This window comes from Bos indicus, chromosome 10 (assembly GCF_029378745.1).
Source record: "Bos indicus isolate NIAB-ARS_2022 breed Sahiwal x Tharparkar chromosome 10, NIAB-ARS_B.indTharparkar_mat_pri_1.0, whole genome shotgun sequence".
Taxonomy (NCBI): domain Eukaryota; kingdom Metazoa; phylum Chordata; class Mammalia; order Artiodactyla; family Bovidae; genus Bos; species Bos indicus.
In genome coordinates, this window is record NC_091769.1 from 10,140,772 (window position 1) to 10,160,014 (window position 19,243).

Below are 19,243 nucleotides of genomic sequence, written 5' to 3' on the forward strand. Positions count from 1 at the left end.
CCCATTTTCCATAATTCTGACCAACTGTAGATAACTAATAGAGCTAAAGAATTGAACAAATGACTTCTTTTTCGCAAAGAAACATAGAGAATAATCTATCTCAATCTACTTTAAAAACACACTTATCATTTTATTACATGAAAAACCATAATCATCATGAAGTCCATTATCTATAAATCTTGGATCACCTCCTCTCTCCAATGTTTTCCAGGTTGAAGAAAGCCAGGAGTGTAATGTTCTTCCTCGCTTAAGGTCCTCTCTCCGTGTACCTGCTTCTCTAATTATAATTATTGCTCAGCGGCTGGATATGTTTATATGCATGACTGTCTTCCTAGCTAGCTAGATCATGAGTTTCTCCAGGATGAACTGTAAAGAAACAAGGTATAATAAGCCAAGGAAGATCATATATACCCCTGTGTTTGCCTTCCCACGAACCATCTCTGGATAAATACAGAAGACACTACAATTGACTGAAGAAGGTGAGGGTTAGAAGTGCCCAAGTGCCCATAGCCGGAGACGTCTCGGCCCCTCGCTTGCAACCCCGCAGCTGTCCAGGCGCGGATCTCCGCGTAGACCGGCCCCACTCACCCTTGGCGGCTGCAGACTGAGCGCGGGCAGCCGGGGGAGCCCCTCGGCGGGAAGCCCAGCAGCCTGAGGCCCCGCAGCCGCCGTATGCCCGGACGGAGCATGGCGAGGCTGAGGGCGAGGGCGCCGGCATCGGCTCCCAAGCCAGCGGACTAAAGGGCAGGCGGGCGGGCGGGCGGGCGGGCGGGCGGGACCCTCCCCCGGACGAGGGGCGGGCTCCTGGCGGCGCGCGCTCCCGCCACTCTGTGCTGCACCGAGAGGCGCAATGGCACCGATCGAGGGGCCCAGAGTCAAGAAGGTGAGTTTCGGGGAGCCCGGGAGGTAGTCAGCCCTCCTGGCCGGGGGGCTCCACCTCAGTTTCTGGCCAAGCTCTGCGGCCCGGGCGAGGCACCTGGAGGGCTCTGAGCCTCCGTTTACCCCCTCGCGAGTCCGCAGGACTACAGTACCGCCTCGGTGTCAGAATGAGATAGCAATCTTAGGTACCAGCTATGGAGCCTCGCCTCGGTACCTGCACCGCTCTAGTGCTCTATGCAAATTATCTCCGCTTCACTTTTATTCCCACTTTACAGGTGAGGAAACTGAGGCTCAGAGTCAGCAGACTAGTTCAGGCTCATAGATCGGGTCCAGGTGGAGCAGGTATTTGAAATATAGCCTTTCAGACTTAGATGGCACTCACGTTTTCTACCCTCAGCCCACCTGCACCCACAGCTCTTCCACTCAACTGTCCCAAAGCGCGTTCCTCTCACGTTTGAAGAAGAGAGGTTGTCTGAACCCCCCAAGCCTCGCACTGGCCTGAAACCAGTCCCGGACGCGGACATCTCAGACCCGCAGCGGGGATTAGGGTGGGGGTGTGCTGGGCGGAGGGGTAGGGGCTCCACCTCATGTAGTCCGGCAGTTACGGTCTCCTAGCTCCCCTTTCCTGATGTGCTTCCCAGCTGTCGCCCTGTTCCCCCATTTTCACACTAGATGCGCGCGTGGTGGGGAGGAGACGTGACAAAACACAATTAGGAAGGGCGTGAACTTGGGCGCGGAACATCTCCAAACTCCTCAAAGCGAGCCAACTGTGCCAGATAATTCAGAAGAGAGGGTGGGCAAGGCAGCGACAGGATAGAAGTGGAAACGTGCACCACCATTTCATTTATACTAAAAAGATAGGGGCAACCAAGATGCCCCACAGTCCTGGCTCTGTAAATAAAGATCACTCACTTAATAAGCTATTAGGCAGCCAATTAAAAAGTTGAGTGTGGAAACAGGCAAAGTGCTTTGGCAATAAGTTACAAAAGGAGATATGAAATGTCACAGACTGATCCCAACTATATTAAAAATATTTATACACACACTGTACAGAAAGACACAATAATGATAGTAATTACATAAGATGTGGAATATGAGTTTAAAAAACTTAACAAAAAACATATTTTGGATATATTTTTCTGGTTATAAAAGTAAAATATGGGCATTGAAGAAAATAAGCATGATAAAAAGAACCTTATGATGATTTCTTTCTCTAATATTATGTTTACTTTTCAGTTCATTTCTTTAAAGGTTTTTTTTTTTTTCTTCTTCAATATGCTTTCCCTGTTCTATTTCCTGCTGGGCTCTGCTCTTTGCAATACCAAGATTTTCATACGAGAGCCCATGCTAATATGGGCCTGGGAGTTAAATGTTAGTGGGGTAGAGCTAAGCTCACCACTCTTCTCAGCTAACAGGTGCATCTTAAGTATTCATTTAACTGCCACAGAGGACAGCTCCAATTGCTTTCTTTAATACAAATGAGCAGTCCTGGTAGCAATTTCAGGCAGATGGAGAGAGATTTTAAGTAGACTGGACCTCTGGCAGCTTCCTGCCACAAAGTGAAGTTGCCCTACTCCTCTGTATGTGAATAAAGGTGCCCTGAAGCCAGATCTTAAATCCAAGAGGTCTAGATACTGCTATCTGCAAAAAGGGCATCGGTGCCTCTCAGAGCTAACTCAGATCCCAGGGAGAGTCACTGCCAAACAGAAAGGGAGGCTGGAATGAAAATATAGATATAGTGCAAATAATTTACAGTGTTCTTTATTTTACACAGTCCTCTGTCATTTTAGAGCTATATTTAGATTGTAAAGGTATAGCAGTTAACTGAGGTGTTAAGTCTAGCAGTGAAAGAGGGGCTAAAAGATGCTCTGATTGCATATCTTGATAATTTATTTTGCTAATAGCTGTTTAGAAAACTGGCAAAATTTTAAAATACTGGACAAACATCCAGATGACAGATAAAAATGTCTTACTTGTTATCATGAAGGCAACAGTCGAATTTCCACCATCATTTTCTTAAAACCCTAGCTAATTTTCTATTAAAGTATTATTTTTTTCCCTCCTTGTCAGGACCAAACTTGTAACATATGAGATACGTGACATTTTCAAAACAATCCAGTCATCTGCTAACTCTTGGCATAGTTTATTAAGGGCCTACTTCCCCTGTGGCTCAGATGGTAAAGAATCTGCCTGCAATGCGGGAGACCCAGGTTCGACCCCTGGGTCAGGAAGATCTCCTGGAGAAGGGAGTGGCAACTGACTCCAGTTTTCTTGCCTGGAGAATTCCATGGACAGAGAACCCTCACAGGCTACAGTCCATGGGATCGCAAAGAATGGACACGACTAAGCGACTGTCACTTCACTTCACTTTGGGTGCTATATGAGGTGGAGAGACAAGAAGGTGACAAGACAGGCCTGTCACCTGAGCCTCAAGCATCTTACAGCCAAACAGAGGCAACAGGTAAGTGACCAGATATGCAACACAGATGATGGATGCAGGAATGGAAGCTATACGAACTTCAGCAAGAGACAAAAGGGGATGTAATCATAAATAAGAGTAGGTCAGACAAGGCTTTGTTCTGGCAGCAGTGGAAGATAGTTTAGAGCGGGCTGGAGTGAACTGGAGACCATCATAATAGTCCAGGGCAGTAAGGATAGGGGAGGGGGCATATGTGAGATGTGTTAAATAGATATGCTTGGTGTAACCCTATGACAGATCGGATGTGGGAGGTGAGAGATCAACCTATAATAGCCAGATTGTGTGTTAATATTTTCCCCTCTAGAATTGTTGAATGTGTAATATTCAATCCAACTCTTAACAAAGTTAGCTTCATTGAAATATGTTAGATTTTCAATTTGGAATTTGAGACAAATGATGATACCTTTGATTCTCTCTTCCACATCCCTCCACAGCATTTAGTCATTACCCTGTACTGTGATGGTCTGTCGATATAATGGCCTTCCCCAAGGCAACCAGAACTTAGAGCTTCTTGAGGGCAGTGACCATTATTCCAATGTTTATCCCTCTTGCCTAGAAACTGGATCTAGTATGTGGGAAGGTCTCAGTGAAAGTTTAAGTCCTTTTTATGTTTCAAAAGTACAAAATGAAAGGAGCAAATTTCACTCTATGGAGGGAGTAGGGAGAGAGGTGAGAATCATAGAATACATTAGCATTTCTTCTACATTCAGCTAAAATTTATCTTTGGATATGAAGTATGGAAAAATAACCAGAGTCAGGAGCTCTCTCTGCCGAAACAGTGTTGCTGGTTGACACAGCTGGGCTGCGTTCCACTTCCCTCCACAGGAAAACGGAGGAGGACGGTGGCCTGGGGTTTAGCCTCAGGGCAGCCACTTCTAACATACTTTCCTGAGCTGCAGATGTGACTGGTTACAAGGGGCAGCTCCCCTATTCACGCACTGCTCTGTGTCTAGCTGTAGGCAGAGTTGAGATGAACTGGCTGATATTCTCACTAAAAGGTTGTATCTTCAAACCAATTCAACCTAGTTAAGATTCATACAATTTTCACACAACAGTAGGATACAAATTTTATTCAAGTTCCCATAGACTATAAACTAGGAGACACTTGGTGCTTTTCAGATCTTCTATATTCTTCTGTCTTTCTGTATATTCATTCTACTAATTTTTGAGAATTTGATATTGAAACCCCAACTAAAAATCTTAATTTATCTACTTAAAAAATAAACTATACATAACTTTGTTCTGTATTTCCCAAGTCTCCTGTAAATGTGTTATCATACTTTCAAAATTGTAAAAATAAAAAAGAGAGGAAAAGGTTATATCTTCAACTAATGTAGTCTATGCAAGAAGGATAAGGATTCCCATGGGGCTATTTGCAGTTTTTATAAATCAAAAGGAAGGTCTCTCTGGAAGAAAATGACACTTGACAAATGACCTGAAGGAAATGAGAGGATGAACCATGTAGGTATCTGGGGACGTACTTTGTACTCAATGGACACCATTAGCCCTTGGATAACTGCTCTGGATGCAATCTTTTATTCAGGTTATAGGTGGGCTGACTAGAAAGGAGGCAAAAGAGAGACTAGATTAGAAATTTAGAAGGTCTGACGTCTACTGTTTTAGCTACTGAGCTCTATGATCTTGAGCAATTCACTCAGCCTCTCTGAACCTCAGTTTCCTCATTTATAAAATTGCAATAAAAACTGTCTGTCCTGCCTAGCTCCCAGACTTGTTAGGAGTACCAAATGATAACAAGTCTGGGGACATCCCGGAAAAATGTAGGGCAGAACTATGAAATGCTGTGTCCAGTAGGATTATGTCCAATGGTTCACACAAAAAAAGAGGTTTATTTTTCTCACCTAAAAAATGCAGTCATGGTCCACGGCCTCTGCAGCTCCTCTAAGCTGTGGTCAAGACACCAGGCTGCAGGTATCAGCCTGTGCCCTCAGCCCTAGCACGTGGCTTTCAATGGCATGGCTGCAAGATGATGGCTGTGGCACCAGGACTTGAGCTGATAGTCCAGACAGGAAGGAGAAAAAGGGACAAGATGGAAGGGTGTGGGCATCTCTATCAGGAAAACAAATCTCTTCTAGAAATTTTCAGCAGGCTTTCACTTATACCCATCGGCCACCACTGTATCACATGGCCAGTCCCCCACAGCAAAGGAGCCTGAGACACGAGAATTTTTTTTAAGTTGGGGACATTGTCTCCCCAAACAAAATACATTAGCAAACACGAGGAGAAAAAAATGAATGTTAGTTAGGCGATAAGCAGTGTCTACCACAAACATCTTGAAAAATCAAAATATCATGGAATCAGCATTTTCACTATAATTTGATTCATATTAAATGGTATTTAAGAAAAAATAGTCACAGAACTTGGGGCAAAATAAGTACCTGGATTGTCCAATAGAGTCTACTCAAGTTTTCTGAAATACTATCAGGCACAGATGATTTTCACAAAACTGGAGCTGTAAGACCACTGTACCCACCTTTCCTACAACTGGAAACTGCTTTTAGGAAAAATAAAAAGAAGGTGATTTTTCTTTCTATTCTTCAGGGCCTTTTAGAACATCTGGATAGTGGGGAGGTTGTGGTTGGAGATGGCAGCTTCCTCCTAACTCTGGAGAAGAGGGGCTACGTGAAGGCCGGGCTCTGGACTCCAGAAGCCGTAGTAGAGCATCCAAACGCAGGTCGGTGCCAGCATCACCCTCAGTGGTTAACTGGGTGACAATTGCTTAGATCTGGCTGAGAGAAGCTAAACAGCGAGTGTTTTCTAAGCACTGTTTCACTTGCCAGAATTGCTAAGATGTGGTGATACTGGCTGTAAACGAATCAAATAGAAAAAATGGCTTCTCTCTCTCCCATCCTCCCCACTCTTGCATGTGTGTGTGAGCTCTCTCTCTCTCCCTCACACACATACACTTACATCTTTACGTATAGGGAGTGCTAAAATATATATCCTAATATTTGTTCCATGAATATTTATTTACCTTATGTATATTCAAGAGTTTCCGTAACACAAGAAAACTATTATTGCTTCAGAATCATCCGTCTGGCTAATTTGCATATGATATTAAAACAGTATGTTTGATAGGGATGATTAATGGTAATTCCAGGTGACTTAGCTGGTAAAGTATCCGCCTGCAATGCGGGAGACCTGGATTTGATCCCTGGGTTGGGAAGATCCCCTGGAGAAGGGAATGGCTACCCACTCCAGTATTCTGGCCTGGAGAATTCCACGGACTGTATAGTCCATGGAGTCACGAAGTTGGTCACAACTAAGGAACTTTCACTTTTCACTTTTAAACTTAACAGAGCTTAGACAGGAGACAACCAGGTTCTGTTGTGGGGAGAAAAGCGGCAAAGAAATAAACACAGTTTTACTTCGTCCTCTTGGCTGGAAAAAAAAAAAAAAAGAGTTGGAGGTAGAAACTGTGATAGAATTGGTTGGTAACATCAAATTGAAACTTTAATTCTGTAAAGTTTGCTCTTCTTTGTATTTGCTTCCTAAATTAAAGTGGGAAATACAGCCAAAGAAGAAATGGGTGAAACAGGATACAAGCTGGGATGGGACTTTTGATTTGTTCTCCTTTTGTTCATACATGCACAGTGTGTCAGACAAACATGGGTTTTACTGACCAGCTGAGTGACCCTGGGCAAGTCATTTGACCTCTGAGGATGAGTTTCTTCATCTGTCACACGGGAGCATGACATGGGCTGCTTGTGAGGACTCATGAGTTAACCCACATGAAATGCCCAGCATATAAGTACCCAATGGCCACGATTACTGTTCCATCAGACACTCAGAGTTAGATGGTAGGACAAAGTTCTGTCTTTCTGGTGTTAGCAGAGAGACTTCATCTGGCCCAAGAAGAACTCATTCTTAATTTTAGAAGATCTTTTTTGCACTCTCAGGAACAAAGTGCTGAAATAGTAGGATGGAGATTGAAGTGGGGGGAGAGGGATGAAGAGCAAGAGGAAGGCGAGTCCGATGGACAAGGAAAGCTCTCTGGCCGCATCTCCCAGCTGCTTGACTCGACCCCATTTGGTGGGGGCTCTACCATCTGCATTCTGCCTGCTGTGAGAATTCCCTCATTCTACTTGGAGGGCTTCCCACTACTGACTATAAGTAGACCAGCTACATCCTTCTTGACACTGGCAAATGAATAAACCCTTGTTATACTAAGAGACCAAGGATCAGTGGGCCAACCCAGCCTTAAGGCCTGCCTGTGACTGCACCAGGCCAAGAGGCCCATTGGCAGGTCAACATGAGGTTACTTTCAACAGCCCCTGTTTGATATGGACTCTGCCTTTTCCCATCCCTGAATTCTACTGACCTGAATCTGCAATTTCTGTATAAGTACTTGGTTTGGAAGTGTGTATGATTGAAAGAGATGTGAGTGGATGAGCTGCTGCTAAAAATGATAGTTTCTGTGATTTTTTTACTTTTTCAAAATTTCAATGGAAAATAAAAAACAACTCCTTGGCAGTTCGCCAGCTCTCACATGGAATTCTTGAGGGTGGGATCAGATGTCATGCAGACTTTCACTTTTTCTGCCAGTGAGAACAATATGGAAAGCCTGGTAGACTGCACTGTGGCAGCTGGGGGTAGGGTGGGGTGGGAAGAGGGGTCATCTATAATAGAAATAACCTCCTGAAGAGAATCCATGGAACTGACCTGATGCTGTACTGTGCTTTATTACAAATTCCTCCACATAGAATATTCATTAAGTAATTCATCATTATGTAAACTTATGTAAAAAAATAATTATTTTTTGTTTGTTTATCTAGGGGAAGGGTAGAGGATGGGACTGGGGGAAAACAGGCTATTGGAAGGGCATGGCCATTCTCCGTGCTAGGTTTTTGTTGAGAAAGGACACTACAGATCTCTCTTTACCTTCTCATTTCACATTCTTCTTTTTCTGACATCTGCAGACAGGATGGTTCCAGGGAAGACAGCATCACTGGCTAGGAATGAGGAGAACTGGGTTTGATACCCAACTTTGCCATCTACTGGCTGTGTGATAACATGTTTACATGCATTGGGTTGTTGGGAAAAATGGATAAGGTGAAGGCTATGGAAGTATTGCTAGATATTCTGCAAATGGAGAGTATTAATACTTGTAAACATTAACGCACATTTATTCATTCAACCAACCAACATTTACTGAGTACCTGTTATAGTCCATTCTCTGTGCTAAATACAGAGACAATACAAAGGCATAGACTCTATTCTGAAGTGGCTCACAGCCCAGTGGGGAGGCCCATGCATGCGTGCTAAGTCGCTCAGTCGTGTCTGACTCCTTGTAATCCAATGGACTGTAGCCCTCCAGGCTCCTCTGTCCATGGGATTCTCCAAAAATGAGCATTCACTAAGACCAGCGTGGTAAGTACAATAATGGAAATACAAGCTCATTGGGAGTACAGGAGATGGTACCCAACTCTGCTGGTCTTCTCGAACTTCAGGTTAAACCAGTGACTTGTACTCATGCCACTTGCTCATTGCCCTCTTTGTTACTTATTACATTCCACGTTTCAAATGCCAGGCTCACCATCTGAACTCTTGCTCTCTAACTTCAGTGGGAAGCTGTAAACACCGCTGCCTGTGACCTCGCCAGAGAAGTAGCCAACAAAGGGGATGCTTTGGTAGCAGGGGGGATCTGCCGGACATCGTTGTACGCACACCACAAGGATGAAGTTAGAATTAAAAAGCTTTTTCGACTACAGCTAGAGATTTTTGCCAGGAAAAATGTAGATTTCTTGATTGCAGAGGTAAGCCAATGTTATAGGGAAAAAATTAACTCTATTTTTATATAACTGCATAGTCTTCAACTTTCATAAGAGTATGGGACTGCCCTGTGGCCTCATTCCCTCCCTGTGCATGGTCAAAGGTTTGCTTACATGCACTATGGTCAAAGCCAACATCCTCTCACTTGTGTGCTAGATTCTCTGTGAAGCCAAAGAACAGAGCCAGGACAGGCCGACCTGTAGCCTTTGGTTTCATTCTGGGTGGTTGCAGCAGCTGACTCTTGGGGGACCCTACAATGTAGGGTAAGTGAACGGGGACAGGGATTCTGGGAGCATCTTCTCCTACAGGAGAGGCAGGGCAGGAAGGAGCTGGGGGCTGGGGAGCAGAGGCTGTCAGGGAGCGAAACCTAGGGGACAGGCAGCTGCTGGGGCTCCTCCAGGCCCCCCAGTAACACTCAGGGCCAAGCAGTGTTTACTTGCCCACCTCCGTCCATGCCTTGCTCACCCCATCTCTCCGCTTTCACTAAAGTTGTAACACATGAGCAATATTTTGAAGTTAGAATCAATAAAAGTTGTCACTGACTACACATGAAGTCCCAGAGTATTCTCTTCCTCCCATCTCCCTAATTTCCCATCATGATTGCTACTGTCTGAGTCAAGGCCTCAACCCAGGTTTTACCCTTGACAAGGACAATAGCCTCCCAACTGCCAGTTCCCCAGTCATCCTACCGAGTCTATGAGAAACCTTGCTTCATCATCCTTCTCAAGGCTTAGGGCTACCCATGCCTGGCTAATCCACCTGGAAAGTCATCTACAAAAATGAAGGCAAACTCCACCCTGCATGTTCTCCACATGGGTGAGAACATAAGTTTGTTTTTTAAAAGCCTCTCTTTTGACTTTCTCCATGATTCCATTGCTTCTGCAGAATCTAAGTCAAGAAGGAAGAAACACAGAGATTTCTGCTAGCTTTTCTCCACCTACTTAAACTAAGATCAGCTCTTCAATTGTGGCTCTTTAGGGGGTTCCTTAAGTGCAGGGGACGCACCCCAGCAAATGGCCTGGGTTTACTAGACAAGGTGTCCTCTCCACCATCAGCAAAGACACTCAATAGGTACCCCTCCCTTCTCTGGGCCTCAGTATTCTCACCTGGGGAAATAATCAGATTTCCATTCCTATTTCATGAAGCACTTATGAATAACAGGGCTTCCCAGGTGGCTCGGTGGTAAAGAATCCTCCTGCCAATGCAGGAGACACAGGAGACATGGTTTCAATTCTTGGGTCAGGAAGATCCCCTGGAGAAGGAAATGGCAACCCACTCTAGTACTCTTGCCTGGAAAATCCCTGAACAGAGGAGCCTGGTGGGCTACAGTCCCTGGGGTCAGACAGAGTAGGACATGACTTAGAGACTGAACGTGGTCATGAGTGTACGACTATCTAACTAGAAGTGAATAGAAAAGTATTTTGAAGTGTAAATCATAAAAAACTATTACTATTCACTATTCTTCAGAGACCACCCTAGTTACATTAAAACAAAAAAGAGTCCAAAATTTATAAGTAAAACTTTTGTTCCTTCAAAGTCATAATTTTAAGTACTTAATTACTTTAAAATCTTTTTAATTAGTAGTATAATATCTGAATGAAAATCTATATGTTATTGTTAAAAGAATTAAAATTTACTGAGAAAAAATATTCTTTAGTCAGTCTGATAGAGACACATTTCTTAGCACATTTTGTTATATATATTTGGTAATTTTTATAACTATTTTTTGCAACATTTATGGTCTACCACTTAAAGTGTGCTTTCTATTTGGACCAATAGAAAAACATTAAATTTCTCTTAATATTTTGAACACGCTGTAGAAGTCTTAAAAGAATCTGGAGAGCCTGTGGCAGCCACTATGTGTATCGGCCCAGAGGGAGACATGCATGGTGTAACACCTGGAGAATGTGCTGTGAAGCTGGTGAAGGCAGGTGATGTGGACCCATGGTGTGATAAGCAGTTCAGTTATTGTTTATGAAATTTAACAATGTTTCTTAAGATTGGGAGAGCAGTTTGGAAATAAAATCATTAATAGGAATTGATTTATCAGTAAAACTTAAGAAGTGGAGGGGGATAGCTAATTTCTAAGGCACCTTCCAACTATTAAAAAAAAGATCTCTGTGTCTATTTTTGTGCCAGTACCAAACTGTACTGTACCAGGGGCTTCCCTGGTGGCTCAGAGGTTAAAGCGTCTGCCTGGAATGCGGGAGACCCGGGTTTGATCCCCAGGTCAGGAAGATCCCCTGGAGAAGGAAATAGCAACCCACTCCAGTACTCTTGCCTGGAGAATCCCATGGAGGGAGGAGCCTGGTAGGCTACAGTCCATGAAGTTGCAAAGAGTCGGACACGACTGAGCAACTTCACTTCACCAAAATGTACTTGGTACAAACTACCAAACTGTATCTTTGTGGTACCGACAGAAGTCAGGGAGCTTGATTCCTCCAGCTCTGTTCCTCTTTCTCAAGATCGTTTTGGTTATTCAGCGTCTTCTGTGTTTGCATACAAATGTTAAAATTATTTGTTCTAGTTTTGGGGAAAATGCCATTCATAATTTGATAGGAATTACATTGAATCTGTAGATTGCCTTGGGTAGTATGATCATTTTTAAAGTATTGATTCTTCCAATCCAAGAGCACTATATATCTTTCCATTTGTCTGTGTCATGTTCAATTTCTTTCATCAGTGTCGTATAGCTTTCAGAGTACAGGTCTTTTGCCTCCTTAGGTAAGTAGGTTTATTCCTAGGTATTTTATTCTTTTTGATTCAATGGTAAATGGGATTGTTTCCTTAATTTCTCTTTCTGATGTTTTGTTGTTAGTCTATAGAAATGAAGTCAGAGAAAGACAAATATCATATCATATCACTTACATGTGGAATCTAATAAAATAATACAAACGAATGTATTTACCAAACAGAAAAAGACTCATAGACTTAGAAAACAAACTTATAGTTACCAAAGGGGAACAGGAAGTGGGAAGAGACAAATTAAGAGTTTGGGGTTAACAGATACACATTTCTATGTATAAAATAGATAAACAACAAGGACCTACTGTATAGGACAGGGAACTATATTCAATATCTTGTAATAACCTATAATGAAAAAGAATCTGAAAAAGAATATATATATTTAGATATATGTTTAACTGAATCACTTCACTGTACATCTGAAACTAACACACCATTGTAAATCAACTAGACTTCAATTTTAAAAAATAAACAAGTAAATAAATTGTGAAACAAGTAAATAAATGTATTTCTTTGCACAGGGGCCTCAGTTGTTGGTGTGAACTGCCGATTTGGGCCCTGGACCAGCCTGAAGACAATGAGCCTCATGAAGGAAGCCCGACAGGCTGCAGAGCTGAAAGCGCCCTTGATGGTGTGGTCCCTGGGGTTCCACATGCCCGACTGTGGCAAAGGAGGGTTTCTGGATCTCCCTGAATATCCCTTTGGTGAGCTCGGGCGCATATGAGCAATCTTGTGATTTCTTGTGACAAAATAGAAATGACTGTAAGGAACAACTATAATACAACACAGACTTATCATACGAGATTGCATAAGACAAAGGCTTTCAAGTCAACCAAAAATGAGCTATTTGAAGAACTCATACTCTAAAATTTAGTTTTGTCATTGGAAAAAAAAAATTTGAAAATATAGTACCATATCTATAGTATTACAGTGCTGGAGCCCAGAGTTGCAACCAGATGGGATATTAAAAAGAACGCCAGAGAAGCCTACAACCTGGGGGTCAGGTACATAGGCGGGTGCTGTGGCTTTGAGCCCTATCACATCAGAGCGATTGCAGAGGAGCTGGCCCCAGAGAAGGGATTTTTGTCACCAGCTTCAGAAAAACATGGCAGCTGGGGAAGTGGTCTCAATACGCACACCAAACCCTGGATTAGAGCCAGGTAGGAATTTTTAAATTAACATTACTATTTTCCTCTAATCTCATTTATTGTTAACATTATGCATGCACATGGTAATAAAAATTCATAAGTATAGAGATGTATAAAATGAAGGGTAAAAGCCAGTCCATTCCTGACATCCATCCTATCCCAAGGATAACCTATTTGCCATTCATATTTTGAAGTCTTGTTCCTCTAACTTTTGTTTCATCAATTTTAAGTGGTAATTATGAAAGCTGAAAAATTTAAATCAGATGATCTTCCCACTTTCCCTGTTCTCCTTTTGCCAATTTTGCCTTGTCACATTTTTGCTTATTCTGTTAGTTATCTTTACAAGTTGGAATTTCATATTTAACCACCTATTTTTTAATCCATTAATATAAGGCAGTATCTCTTGATTCCATTCTCTGTAAAATAAGAATTGACTCCCTCTATTTCCTCCCGCTTTTCCTCCCTCATGTACTTGGTTTCTTTATGGTATACCATTCCTTTTAGATCATCAGTGTTTATAACTAAACACAGTATAAGAAAACACAACAGCAATTCAGTAATTAAGTGTTCAATTCCATGTGAAATCAAAACTTGGAACTTGTTTCAAGCTTAAAATTCTCCTTTTTTCTAGCAGAAGATTTTAACATGTAGGAAGACAGGGATGGCTCTTCTGATCTTTCTCTTTCTCTGTCTTGCTCCCAACCCTCCCTTCCCATGTTGCTGACCACTCTTTCTGACCTCTTCAGATTCAAAGAGTGAGGAGAGAAGCTGGAAAAGCAGTAAACTGCTACTGCCTGACGGGCACGCTGTTACAAGACCACACGCCCTGGGCCTGGCAGGTCCTCATGAGCGTATTTACAGCTCTTCAGAGGTTTCCACCAGGAAATTTTGTTATTTCTCATGCCACAGGCATTGCATTTTTCTGTAAATTTTTTTTCTCTGCTTCACTCTCAGATCCTGACTTTCTCAATGGATCAACTACAGATATACCCTATTTGTGAGAGTCTCATTTTCCTTCTTGGTGTTTCTCTTGAGCCTGATTTTAGGCGCACCCTCTCCTATTAGGCTCAAAACTGACTACAAGACTTTTCATCCTTCCTTCATGGAGACGAATTCTAAGAGTGTGGTCTAATCTCAATTTAACCACAAGCAAAGTATCTGACTCATTGGTCTCTATGATCTGATTTTCCAGTGTTTAGTGAGTGAGTGAGTCAGCTGACTGGCTCTTAGCCACCTACTCTGAAAATTCTGCAGTGTCCGTCTTGCTTTAATATCTGATCTCTATCGTATCTTGTGCCACTAATCAAGTTTCCAACCTAATATCTTGGTACTATGTCATGATTTTCTAAACATTATTCATTAGAGAACCAAGAGAAATAGGAATAAACCTATTTCACAGAACCTGAGCCCTGTGTAGGAGAATGTTCCAAGCATCAAGGTCAAACTGAGTCTTTCCTTTCACATTTCATTCATAGTCCAAATTCAGACATTTTAATTTACATCATAGATGGACACAACTTCCTTTATACAACATTTGGTTTTACAGGAAAGTCTAATTAACTTTCTTTTCTATTTTTGAAAGAAGAATAACAGGCCTTCCCCTTCTCTAAGGTTCTCCAGTATCTAAATTATGCTGTTTGTTATAATCAATCACTTTATTGTTGGAGACATTTTTCTGGGAGGCTTCTTAAATCACTGTTCTGTTTCGAATTATCCTCTTCCCATCTCCCTCTCTCTTTCCCCTGTCAAACAATGCCATCCCTTTTCCATCTTTCATAAACCAGCTATCTTCTCTGCCATCTTCTCTAATCAGTGCTATTATGTCTTTAATCCATTTTTGTACTTTATCCATTTCAGTGGGGAAGAGATTTAGAATAGTCTCCATTTTTGAACTGGGACATTTTCTGAATGCAAATATGTTTAGATTGTAGACGTACGCAAGAAATCATTTAGGCGAACATTTCTCCTGAAATGTATGTATTTCTGAATGTATTTCTGAAATGTATTCAGAAAGATTTTTTTTAAGGTCTCATGCTTAGAAAAAAAAACAACTAAATAGAAATATAATTAAAAGGTGAGGAAAGCATACTTTGATGATGATTAAAATAGTTCAGATAAGTGAGAAATGGCTTATTTTAATATACATTGTCTAAGGATCTTTGAAATTCATTAGCAACTTAAAACATTATTCTGTAGACTAAAGACAGACATTTCTTGTACCCTAAACTCCCAAACATACTGATGTTCACAAAACTTCGTAATTACCCAAAAACCTATAGACTTCTGACATTTTTTTTGGCTTATTAGTTGTTTAATAGGTAAAGTGAAAAAACCTGTAAAAATATTTTTAACACAAAAGTCTGTGACCAGGAACCTTGTGTTCTTTCTTTTTCTAAAAACAAGATACAAATACTGAGTAATTTGTATTCTGTTTTTAGTTTCTGAAGAATTTTACTTTGTCTCCTTATGTTAAAAACTGGCTTCAGGGGCTTCCCAGGTGGCTCAGCGGTAAAGAATCCACCTGCCATTGCAGGAGACACGGGTTCAGTCCGTGGTCAGGGAGAATCGAACATGCCTCAGAGCAATTAAGCACAGGCGCCATGACTGTTGAACCTGTGCTCTGAGCCCGGAAACCTCAACTTCTGAGCCCGAGAACTGAAGCCACTGAAACCTGCGCTCTCTAGAGCCTGTGTTCCTCAGCAAGAGAAGACACTGCAATGAGAAGCCCATATGCTGCAGCTAGAGAGCAGCCTCCGCTCACGGCAATTAGAGAAAAGCCCACGCACCAGTGAAGACCCCGAACAGCCAAAAGTAAATTGATTAAAATTTTTTAAAAACTGGCTTCATATACTTGTCATTATGTTAAAATATTGAATAGGGTTAGTAGGATCCTGCTAGATATTTCTGGATGAATAAAATTCACAAAAACATGTAAAATTCAAACACATTGTCTTTTTCTGAAAGGTGATTTGAAACCCCTGACTGTTATTAAGAACAGAAATATGGAAAGACTCCTGAAATTAATGGATATGGGCACAGTTTTTCTGTGTATATGTTAAAACTGAAATTCAACTTTAGCCTGATCATCCACCAAACTTAGGTGTATTTAGCCTACACACACACACACACACACACACACACACACACATATAATATATTGACTTATACAATAGACATAAATCTTTTAATTGACTAACTATATATCTTTTCAAACACAGGGCTAGAAGGGAGTATTGGGAGAATCTGCGGCTGGCTTCTGGCAGACCTCTTTCTGTCCTTCATTGTCAAAGCCAGATGCCTAAGGAGTAATGAACGAAAATACTGAAATAGCAGAATGGGAAGAAATCCCCCTCAAGCCCCATCTGGAACCTTTCCATGCCTCTATCCTCAGCCTACCCTGATGTCTCCAGCTGTTGAACAAGTGTCAGCTTATGCGCTGACAATTCAATACAGGGTTCGTTTTACAGTCCTGCTGTGCTTAAGCGAGAGCTGGATGCTGGGCGAGATGCAAAGCTGATGAGAAAGGCTTCTCGTCCTCCAGGTACTGAGTGTCCAGTACTGCTGTAGGACATCCCTTGGAAGGGCATCAAGAATAGTAAAACGTGTCAGTTAGAGTGAATGTGAGATTTTAAAATAACCCAAAGTTAGTGAGCAACAAACGCAGTGATTAATTCAAGTGACTAAACTAGGTACAGAAGGATAGAGCAGCATTCTAAACTAAAATTAAAGTAATGAGTCTGCCTTTCTTGAGTGATTTGTATAATGACTCCAAAGGCAATCCCAAAGGAACAGATGCATAAAATATTTTAGGATTTTTAAAAAATCATATAGCCTTCCAAAGTGATTAAATTCAAAGATAATTTTACTTAAAGGTATTAGGTCCCAGAATTTTTTCAGTGTATCTCTATAAATCATAAATATCTAGATTATAAACCACTAAGGACAAGACCATGCGAGATGCTTCTTATATTTTTCCTCAAAGTATTTAGCATTGTGCCAGGCATATAATAGATGCTCAGTGAAACACTTATTGTTGATTGTTTTAAATAAGTAAATAAATAAATTAAATAAGTAAAAATAGATTAACAGCTGAAGAAGACATTTATAAAAGTCAGAGTTGAAATTTGTCATAGTCTAATATTTTCTTGACATGTTTGAGCTATTTGTTATGTGCTGATTTCTCTATTTTTCAAAACAATATATCAATTTGTAATAATTAATAAAATTAAAAATAATTCATCTTTTATAAGTGTTTGAACATTTAAATTTCATGGATATTTTTGCAAAGTAATAGCAACAAGCATTTATTATGTTCCAGGCTCTTTCTTCTCTCTCTCTCTCCCTCTCCTTATCTCTCTCTCCCCATCTCCTTCTCTCTCTCCTCTCTCTCTGTAATATATATATGTATGTATGACAAAAGTCATCCTAGATTTATGAAACACACAGATTTCATTTTGGGTATAATAAGTACAATGGTCAGAATAGAATGTTGATGAGACGGACATTGATAAAACTTCCAAGAGACAAACAGATAGCCAATAAAGTCTTTAAAAAATAGATTTCCTACATTGAAAGATTCAAATTTTATATAATAATTGGATCAAATTTTAGGTAATAATAAAAACAAGTTGGGGAAAATTATTTCAAACCATGTGGTTCTAACTCCAATTTAATAAGATCAATAAAGTGCCCCCAAATAAAGTCAAGGAAGTATGGTCAGTTCCTCTCTGTTATTACCTTGGTCTGGCAATACTAGACAATGCATTTAGATAACTTAAAATAATATAAAAGTGAATTAAAATTTATGTAGATGAAATGATTATATAGCTAGAAATCTCAAGATGATCTGGAAAGTTCTTACAAACAACAGAATTCAGTAAAGTGACTGGTTGAAAATGTTATATACAAAAGTCATCACTTCTCTATACACATTCAACAACTATTTTGAAAGTATAGTGGATAAAGATCTATTTTATATTTTCAGCAAAATGATTAAATATCTAGGAATAATATTACAAAAAATGTGTAAGAGTTGTTGAAGTAAATTTGAAGATGCAAAATAAGATGAAGAAATCTATACACATGGTCCTGAGAAGGCAATGGCACCCCACTCCAGTACTCTTGCCTGGAAAATCCCATGGACAGAGGAGCCTGGTAGGCTGCAGTCCATGGGGTCGCTAGGAGTTGGACACGACTGAGCGACTTCACTTTCCCTTTTCACTTTCATGCATTGGAGAAGGAAATGGCAACCCACTCCAGTGTTCTTACCTGGAGAATCCCAGGGATGGGGGAGCCTGGTGAGCTGCCATCTATGGGGTCGCACAGAGTCGGACATGACTGAAGTGACTTAGCATAGCATAGCATAGCATACACATGGTCATAAAGAGAAAGACAGTATTTTAAGATGCAAAGTTATTCTAAATTGATTAATAAATGTAATAAAATCCCAGGGGAAAAATCATGAAGATTGAGGGGAAATAGACTTGCAAACTCTCAAGTTCACATGGGGGCAGATACTGTAGGGCTCATGAGAAAATTAGAAAAAGAGAGATAGTAAGAAAGGTGTGGCCTTGCCAGATAATCTCTATATATAACCTAGTGGTTAAAGGTACCAGATATGATGAATTTTTAAAAATCAATGGAATTTATATATATAGTAGGAATGTATTTTTAATTGTTTTTTAAAATTGTGATCAGAAAAGATGCTTAAAATGATTTCAATTTTTAAAATTTACCAAGGCTAGATTTATGGCCCAGGATGTGATCTATCCTGGAGAACGTTCTGTGTGCACTTGAGAAAAATGTGAAATCCATTGTTTTGGGATGAAATGCCCTATAAATATCAATTAGGTCTAACTGGTTCACTGTATCATTTAAAGCTTATGTTTTCTTGCTAATTTTCTGTTTGGATGATCTATCCATAGGTGTGAGTGGGGTATTAAAGTCTTCCACTAAGTGGTCATGTATAGATGTGAGAGTTGGACTGTGAAGAAGGCTGAGTGCCGAAGAATTGATGCTTTTAAACTGTGGTGTTGGAGAAGACTCTTGAGAGTCCCTTGGACTGCAAGGAGATCCAACCAGTCCATTCTGAAGGAGATCAGCCCTGGGTGTTCTTTGGAAGGAATGATGCTAAAGCTGAAACTCCAGTACTTTGGCCACCTCATGCAAAGAGTTGACTCATTGGAAAAGACTCTGATGCTGG

General features: G+C 41.0%; 2 protein-coding genes across 7 annotated transcripts in view; one reads left to right on the forward strand and one right to left on the reverse strand.

Moving 5' to 3' along the window:
* The window catches only part of DMGDH (dimethylglycine dehydrogenase), a 73,908-nt gene extending 73,162 nt beyond the window's left edge, over positions 1-746 (reverse strand). For all 6 annotated transcript variants that reach the window (XR_011568719.1, XM_019968094.2, XM_019968093.2 and 3 more), the window contains exon 1: positions 589-746. Coding sequence is in view for 5 of the 6 variants with exons in the window: in XM_019968094.2 (XP_019823653.2) it covers positions 589-689 (101 nt within the window). In the remaining variant the exon portion in view is untranslated. The remainder of the gene's footprint in view (positions 1-588) is intronic.
* Positions 747-790: 44 nt separating this feature from the next.
* BHMT2 (betaine--homocysteine S-methyltransferase 2) lies at positions 791-18,955 on the forward strand. The gene is given in 10 exon segments (XM_070796876.1): positions 791-883; positions 2,950-3,340; positions 5,918-6,054; positions 7,859-7,943; positions 8,941-9,130; positions 10,948-11,079; positions 12,415-12,597; positions 12,825-13,053; positions 16,260-16,308; positions 16,311-18,955. Coding segments are annotated over 9 exon segments (1,119 nt in total). The 5' UTR covers positions 791-883; positions 2,950-3,259; the 3' UTR covers positions 16,344-18,955.
* The last annotated feature ends 288 nt before the right edge of the window (positions 18,956-19,243 follow it).